The following is a 9,265-nucleotide window of genomic DNA, read 5'->3' as shown; positions in this document are numbered from 1 at the left end:
CATTAGAGATTTTTACCAAAAGCGAGAAAATTCCTATTATCAGCCATGTTGATCTCCAAAGACTTGCCTTACACAGCGTCGAAATATCACCAGGAGAGGCTCATTATATTTTTATACTATGGATAGAAAATTGTACGCTTGTTTTAGAGTAATTTTGTAGGATAGATATTTGGGACTCAAACCTATTAACCTACAGTTGAATATTTCGGAAAGTTCTATGTAAATATATTCAAGATACTTCAACAGAATTAACATCACAAGTTCGCAAATGAAAGACATTATTAGAATTGGTAAACAGAGGAATAAACATTTTATATGAAATTAAATATGCCTGTATAGCCTACATTCATATAGGAATTGCTCAGTTGTAAACAGTAGGAAACTAGTTTCCTGCAATAAACCGCATAGCTCGCCCTACGAGAGACGACAAGCACTGAAGAACAATATTCCGTCCTCTTGTGAAGGGTCACGAATATCGACAAGTACATCTTGTGGAACGCCGCTCCGAGTTGAAGCAGGTCAGTCTGCTGCTTGGCTTTGTGCAAAGAAATCGTACGATAACTGTTTTACATCTGGCGGTGATTCATTTGCTTACTGCTTGCATGTTGAGGCGTACACTGCTTCCCCCGGCCTTCCCTCTTCTGCGCTCACATAAGTCATCACTTGTGATGCCAAGTCTAATTCTGTTGCTTTGAACATTTAAATGCATATCTTGGAAACTTCATGTAAAACTGATCAGACTTCTGACTCACCTTGTCAGATCATCCAGGTTTATGACGCTTGGGTAGCACAAGAAGATAACCAAATCCGATTCAGGGATATACAACATCTGCCCCTGAGAACAAGAATAAAATACGATTTTTTTAAGTTTCTGCTGTATAAAACTTTAGATCAATTTTGTTATAAGTAAAACGATCCTTATATAGCCATATCCTTTTTTGTTTATGTGTAATAACTACTAAATACAAAATATCAGTCAGAACTCCTGGAAGTAGTAGAAAACTTGGAAGACCTAGGCATAGATGGCAGGATAATTCTAAAGATAGTTTCGAAGAAATACATTTGGTTGAGTTTAGCGTAAAATAGCCGGCATAATCTAACACGGAATTTCGAGTTTAAATTGACCAGCTGAACCACTATAAGATTCTTGAGAATTGCTCTCCTAGATGTAGTTAATTATCAGACAATCATACTGTGCTGATATAATTAGTTGATTTGTCAATAAACATAAAGTAATAAAGTTGATAATGGAATCACACACAGTATCCTGAAGCTCCAGTTGGTCTATCCATTGTTAAGATATGAATTCAATCTAACACGGAATTGGCTTCAACTACACCAGTTTATGCCCAGCTGCGGTTATATTCCTTTGCGGATTTGCAGTGACTGTCAGTATCTCACGCTAGATAGAGTGTCCCAGGAGGAAAGGTCAGTATTCTGGGATGTCATAGTGTCTGCCATTCTAAGCAAAATCGTACATTTGTCATATTCCGAACGGTTTCCGAGATGGAATTATTTCACTGTACAATCACAAAATTGATGATAAGGAAGAGATACTACCTACTGTTTCTAATATGAGTATTTATTGTTCAAGCGACAAATTCCACCGCCAAAATCAATGCACTTTGCAACCCGTGCGAGAACATGGCGTGTTGCTCGTCTGTACAGTGAAATAGTAGCTCTGTCTCGGAAACCGTTCGGAATATTATTGTTTATAAACCAGATAACCAGTCTCGGAGGGATTGCACTGAAGTGAAGGATGGGGAGGAAAGGTGAAGAATAGAGAAGAACGGAGGCAGACTGTTCAGGAGGCCAAAGCTCACCCTGAGCTGTAGCACTGAGGGGAAGGAAGGTGTATAGTTCAGCGTATCACTGTAGTATAATAACTCTTACATTTATTGAAAATCGGATCCTCTGCCCTTTACCCATCCACTAATTATTCTACAATCCCAGTATATGAGAGGATTTCACAGAAGCGGCCCCTCGTCAGGTTGCCAATGTTTTCACTAGAGCTGGTGGCTGAGTCAAATTTTGCTGTTAACAAATACATTTAACAAAAGAATTCGCATTCAATGAAAGTCAATGTTCCACATTTGTACATTAGGCACAACTGTGTACTTTATGTTTCCGTGTTTCACTCCACTCCTTTACTTTCTTTCAAGCCATGGTACATGTAATTGGTTCACGTCTCAGCCGCTAGTTCTAGTGAGAAATGTTATGAGTCTCACAAACATTAGCGCTATACTCGTCTTGCGTTCCTCTGCTGACGTTCAGACTGACTATTGCCCCATCACAATGGACATCAAAGTGGTAAGCTTCTCATGCTGATCGCCAACAGAGGACAGGTATTTATACTGTACCTACTTAGTACGTGTTTACATTCCTTCTACAGACAACATGAATTAATTAAGGACAGAGCATAGCGTACTTTGCCGATCGCAGTGGTCGAGCAGTCTAATACATGACCAGTCTTCACCCGCTCAAACATTGGGATCGTGGGCTCAAATTCCATTCGAGGCATTAAATTCTGTGGGCTGATCCCACGTCCAAGGAGTCCTACCGACTGTGTATAGGATTAAGAAACTACAAATGCTGCCAAGGTCCAACAAAGGGCTGTAGAGCCATAGATAAATAGACAAAATACCTTCAGTCTCAGGTACGAGAACTCCTGAGGGCCGTCTGGATCCTCAGTCTTCATGACGCCTGGCTTCGTCTTCAGGACATACACAGTGTTGATATGGGAGAGGATGTTTTCAAAAGTCAGCTCTAAATGAGGCCGCACCTAAAATTGTGATAGGAATCGGTGATGAGCTATTGATAAGTATGGGAAGACAACAGTCGCACACGTCATAGAGTCATACAACTTCCGAAAGCAGCAATGCAAGTTACGCTGACCTTGTTTATCTTTCAGCCTGGAGTAAATTCTGCTTGACACACTGTACCGCTATGCAGGACAATGAAACATGTGAAACGGTTTATCTGATGCATGCAGAAGTCCACTTATTTCATTACTTAAGTTACATGTTGTGATCGTTCATTACTCTTAAAAATCAAAATTACTGATGAAAGCCATGCAAACGCCTCTCAAATTGAATTTTACGAAAATCTGAATGATATATGCCTAAATAAAAAGTGAATTTATAACTTCTTATAAATTTGACTTTGTCATCTGTCGATATGGCTGAAAATAAAACAATTGTCAATTAAAATTACACAGAGACCTCTCATAACGATGTAAGAGTTGAGATTTTCACAGAGGTGGCTATGAAGAATGTAGTCTTCTGGGATGTGGCGCCTTATAGATCTTACATGAAACGATGTTTCGGAGGAACATGTTCTCTCCAGCATGAGGAGGTGACTGCATAGTGCAGCTTGAGCCACCTGTTCACGCTGGCTCCTGGCTCGCGGATTTTTCTACCCTGAAGATGGAGGCGATACGTTCCTCCGAAACGTCGATTCATACAAGATCTACACGATATTCGCTAAAATTAAAATAATTTATGTCACGCGTGAAACAGTTTATTTAAAATCTTGTGTATACAGGCTTTGGTATGGATTAACATGACTGATAATCTGACTGTCTAACAGTTTCAAGCGAAAGTCCCGCAATGTTGAATTTTAATCTGATTGGCTAAACACTTTATGCGCTGATAAGTTACAGATGAATAGACAGACATTGTCTGAAATTGAGGCGTATTTTGTTTTACCTCCTAAAGGACACCTAAAATACTCTTTTTATTATGTAATATGGTATCAGAACAATAGATTCAAACATAAATATAGCAAGGAAACTACATATAACATACTTTCAGTTCTGCATCAGTCAGGACTGGAGAGCGAGAGACAGAAGTGGTTGGTACTACACACAAATGTTAGTACAATGTACCAGTTTTTAGTTCACACAAATAAATATCCGGTTCAAAGGTTTGTATTCTCGTTTTGTGTTTTGAAGTTCGCGGTTTTGGGTTATCGGCTTGGAGGCCGGCTATCCTAATATTATCTCCAGTTTGCTCAGTTATTCCACGCTAATGCAACAATAAGAGACAGTAAATAGGTCAAGACCGCATCTTTATCACATATTTTCAAATCCATATGAAATTACACCGAAAAAGTTAATAAACATGAATTTATGCTTAATAAAGCATACTGCATGATGGTGATAAATCTTACGTGGTTGAAAGAGAATCGTTAAATAGAACAAGAAACCAGTCATTCATAAAGAGACATACAAACGATGAGTATGGCCCTCCGGGTTGGGCACGCGGTAGTGTAGTTGGTTGAGTTAACTATGCCACAAGCCAGAATGTGGCGGTTTCGATTCCCGACGAGGTTATTGGATTATTCAATTGACCTGATCCTTCCAACCTCACTATGGCTCTGGGGTCAACTTAACCTCTAACAAAAATGAATACCAGGCACATAAGGCTGACAACCTCAACGCCATCTGTGAAACGAATATCTAGAAATTTGTGAGCCTCGATGTCCAACAACTCTATGGGCTTCCACGATCTATTACAAGAATAGCTTTATCATTCTTTATGATCTGGGTTGTAACGCGATAGATTTAGGAGGAATCCCTCCTTCTCCGAAGAATATAAACTTTCCATGTTCAGGGTCACAGGGTCACAAGCAAAAACCAACAGAAGTAGGCTGCAAGCTTGACGTTTCGGAGAGGAACATTTCACCCGCGTTTTCCGTGTAAAGAAATGAACAATGCAAGAAACTATCAGAAACACCCGAGCTCAGGTTTACACCTGCTTCTTGCTTTCTGCATGGTTTATTCTTGGATCATGACAATGGAGGCGGTATATTCCCTCGACTTCTCAGGTTCTTTAAGAACTAAGAACTAGACAAATGCAAGAGGCTTATATATATATATAACCATATAGAGAGAGAGACTGTCCCATAAGTCGAGAACCATATGGAATAACATTTTTAAAATCGACCCATCATTGCATGTAGAGAGATAACTCACTCATGGAGCTGAACTCTTCTTGAGAAGCTGCCAATTGTGCAGCTACTTAAGAACTTCTCCACATTTTATGGAACCCGAAGGTTCGTTACCGTGTTCACAAGAGCTCTCCAGCAGTCCATATCCCGAGCCAGATCAATCAAATCCATACCATCCCATCTTATCCGTCTGAGATCCGTTTTAATATTGTCCACCCACCTACGCCTTGGTCTTTCCAGTGGTCTCTTTCCTTCTGGCTTTCCCACCAATATCCTATATGCATTCCTCGTCTCCCACATTCGTGCTACATGCCCTGCCCACCTCATTTTCCTTGACTTGATCATTCTAATTATACTTGGAGAAGCGTACAAGTTATGAAGCTCCTCATTATGCAGTATGCAGAGAGATCACACCACAAAAATTTCACGCCATTCTCTTGATGAAACATTTGTGCTTTTGCCTCGGTGTTAACTGTGCATATACCGAACATATTTTGAAAAAGGCATATCGTGTTGCCTTTGGTTTGTGACTTAGAGGACATACACAACATAATGACATACATGCACACACAGAGAGCTACTGACCATGTCCAGAATGTCGGTGATGCGACAGCCGGGCCTGGTGACCCGGGGCATGACTCTAGCCACCGTACTGCCTGTCTGCACTACCCTCAGCTCACGGTCAAACAGCAGGTGGAACGGGAACACGCGACAGAATGTGGCGGGACTCACCTTGGGCTCTGCACACAATTCACACCACTTCGCGGAACTTTCTGAAACTTGCTACAGCTTAGATTTAAATTACATTATATCCACAGATTTCCCCAAAGCAGAATAACTTGTTTCGTTTTAACACTGTTGATGTTCTTGCTTTGTGTGAGTAACCCATCTAAGTTCCTGGTCCCCCCCAAAGTCGTCTCCCCCTTGACATGGTGGTGGGGCTTGCATGACTATGTAACCAGGAGAGCTATGCCGGCCGTAGTTTAACTACCAGTAGGGTCACCTATGCCGGAAAGGTCAAAGTGTAGAGTCCATACTAAGAGACATACTCTGGTCCTCCAGGTTGGGGGTTGGGAATGAGGCTAACAACCTCATCCTGTAAAAGGAATTTTATTCAGAAACCTAACAACCAGTCTCGGGTCATCATGCGTGGGTCCATTCCTATGGCAGCACGCATTGGTTGTGGAGACTGGTTGTAGAGGAGGCCATGACTCACCCAGGGTTGAAGCGCCGATTGGTAGGTGGTTATTCCTGGTCTATCCATATTAAAGTCCATCCATACTACGAACCAGGCTACGTCATACCTTGTATAGCCAAACTTACGTAAGAAGAACCGTGTGTAAGTACGAGTACATTTGAATTTCCCATCGAAGTACGAACACTGGTCTATCTACCTATGGCTCTACAGCCTTTTGTTGGACCTTGGCCGCTCTTTCAGTTTCTTAAATCTGTACACAGTCGGTATGACTCCTCGGACGTGGGATCGGTCCGTCGCTGTTAGTCGCTGTCTTCCCACCGCGGCGACCCGGGTTCGAGCCAGGGTCTGGTCATGAGGGATTTGTGGTGGACAAAGTGGCACTGTGGAAGGTTTTCTCCGAGTACTTCGGTTTTCCTCTGACAATCTTCATTCCACCAACTGCTCCACAATCACCATCATCTGTCATCTGGGGCTGGTACAATAGGCCAGAAGTGGCCACAGTACAAGGGACTTAGTCTCACCCCACTAAGAATAATAATAAAAACTTTCTAATGATGTAACTGTGTGAGTCACTAAGCGACAGTAACCGCACACTCCTTCCCATAGCAAACAGAGTGTATTTAATCACGTGGTGGATTACGTTAAACACCTTAAAACCTATGAATACCTAATATTTCAATTTGTTTCTCTCAACACAACATTAGTACACACAATATTTTTTTTATTGCTAGTGGGGTGGGACTAAGTCCCTTGTACTGCGGCCACTTCTTGCATATTTTACCAGCCCCAGATGATAGGTGAGGGTGATTGTGGAGCAATCGGTGGAATGAAGATTGGCAGGGGAAACCGAAGTACTCGGAGAAAACCTGCCCCAGAGCCACTTTGTCCACAGCAAATCCCACTTGATCAGACCCGGGATCGAACTCGGGCCGCCGCGGTAGGAAGGCAGCGACTAACCGCTTGAGCTGTGGCGCGGCCACACACAATATTTTGTTTACTACGTTTCGGCCTTCCAGCCATCCTCAAGTTCGCATCGTCACTGTTGGCTGCACTGCTCATCTCCTACAGATAAAAGTGAATGTGTGTGTCTAACGAAGACCGAAAGGCCGAAACCTGTATTAGAAAACTAGCGTATAATTTATCTATAGAGAAATTGTGGTGACGGAGATAAACATAATCGGATATACAACACAACATGACGCTACGATACAATATTTTTAAGAAAAATTAGGTTGATGATTTCATCTTTGAAACCGAGGGTTCTTAACCTGCGGATTCGCTGATGGTCTTTGGAAAATGAAATGAATAAATATAAGTATCTCATGAAGACATTAATTTCTAACCACATACACAAATTTGTCACGGAAACAGTTAGGAAATTGTGTACTTTATTTCGTTATTATGTCGCGGTCGGAAGAGTATAAGGAACCAAGAGAGCTCAGCCAGTATAGCGATGGGATACGGGATGGATTTGAGGGGTTTGGTTCCCGGCAGGGGCAAATAATATTTCTTTATTCCATAACGTCGAAACCCACTCTGAGGCCCATCTAGTCTCCTGTTAATGGGTCCCAGTGTTCTTTCCCGGGATGAATTCGTCCATAGCCAAAAGCTGACCACTCACCTCCAGCAATGCTAAGGTGAAGAATGGTGGAGTTATACCTACATTCCCTCAAGTCTTCATGGTGTAGTACTTAATCGATTAATTAATCACAGGGATCGCATAACAATTTACTGTGTGAAGGTGAGCGGTTAAAGGCTTCCGTCTCTCACCTTACCTCCAGGCTAAGCCACCGGTACACGTTGGAGAGAAGGGGCGTCATAGCCATCTGTAAACCGTAGAAAAGAGAATAATCTATCCATCATCGGGGAATCGAACCCTGATTCTCGGTTCATCCAGACTATAGGCTAGCCTCTGCACACAGACTGAGCCCGTGGAGCTTCAAAAGGTTAAAATATGAGACCAAAGGACAGGTTAATCTGACTGAGTTTCTTTTCTGAAGTTCATTCCTCCAAGCAGAATTTACCTTACAATAGGCCACGACAGCATGTTTCCGCATCCCTTTCAGATCATCACTCAAAATAATTCTATCATCAAAACTACCCAGCTTGAAACGTCTCGCTAAATAAAACTCAGTGAATATATTTTAGAATCAGAGGCTGAGGAAGTTGAATTTCATTTCACTTTTAATTTATGACCTACTCCTTTTTTTCAAGAGTTTTTTCTTATAAAGAAATGTACTCTGCATATTTATGAACACAGAACATTATTCCTAAATCTATTATTTTCTTAATACTGAAAAAATTTGTTAAATTTACATACACTGTACGCAGTCAAATTCTGAATGTAATACAATGTACCTTACTTGAGCGCGTGTTTTATCGAATCTTGTTGCAGATTACCTATGGAGAGGGTTTCAATCTGTTCAGCTTCCGGTCGAGAGGCCTTCCCTGGTCCAGACAGCTCGGTGATGAGGAACTGAACATGATCGCACTCTTCTTTGGTCTTCAGGATCTTCACTTCGACCTCTGTCCCATGCAGTTTGCTGGCCACCGTCTGAAGCAGCAACAGTAAGTTGTAATGGAAATTGTTTAATATAATTTTATTTAGTTTTATTAGATTGGCTGCGCCATAGCTCAAGCGCTTAGTGCTGGCTTCAATCCCGGGTCTGATCAAGAGGGATTTGTGGTGGACAAAGTGGCGCTGGGGCAGGTTTTCTCCGAGTACTTCGGTTACCCCTGCCAATCTTCATTCCACCAATTGCTCCACAATCACCCTCACCTATCATCTGGGGCTGGTACAATAGTCCAGAAGTGGCTGCAGTACAAGAGACTTAGTCCCACGCCACTAGCATTGAAAAAAATTTTATTAGGTTGGATATTTGAATGTCCTAACAATAAAAGACATATACGCGTAACATTATAGTATTTATTTTTTATACAGTTGTTTTACTACTGTATGATAACTTTTTTATACTTTCGATATAATATTCCTGTTTTTTAAAACAGCGTGAGAATCTTCTGTACTCAGAACGGGATGCAGGAATTACGAATAACTTTGCTTTCGAAAAAGTTAAATCTCTCAGGCTGTAAAATTAAGACATTATGAAGCTACGGCTG

At 41.5% G+C, this 9,265-nt stretch overlaps 1 protein-coding gene across 5 annotated transcripts in view; it reads right to left on the bottom strand.

Annotated features, from left to right (window-relative positions):
* Window positions 1-9,265, bottom strand: part of LOC111863427 (guanylate cyclase soluble subunit beta-1) — a 44,845-nt gene that overhangs the window by 13,367 nt on the left and 22,213 nt on the right. For all 5 annotated transcript variants that reach the window (XM_033751066.1, XM_023849753.2, XM_033751067.1 and 2 more), the window contains 4 exons: window positions 8,549-8,702; window positions 5,536-5,690; window positions 2,645-2,782; window positions 753-835 (listed from right to left, as the gene is read on the bottom strand). In XM_033751066.1, coding sequence (XP_033606957.1) covers window positions 753-835; window positions 2,645-2,782; window positions 5,536-5,690; window positions 8,549-8,702 — 530 coding nt within the window. The remainder of the gene's footprint in view (window positions 1-752; window positions 836-2,644; window positions 2,783-5,535; window positions 5,691-8,548; window positions 8,703-9,265) is intronic.

Source organism: Cryptotermes secundus, unplaced genomic scaffold (assembly GCF_002891405.2).
Source record: "Cryptotermes secundus unplaced genomic scaffold, Csec_1.0 scaffold964, whole genome shotgun sequence".
In the NCBI taxonomy this organism is placed as follows: domain Eukaryota; kingdom Metazoa; phylum Arthropoda; class Insecta; order Blattodea; family Kalotermitidae; genus Cryptotermes; species Cryptotermes secundus.
The sequence above is the reverse complement of the archived record's forward strand: the minus strand, read 5'-3'. Positions and strand labels throughout refer to the sequence as shown.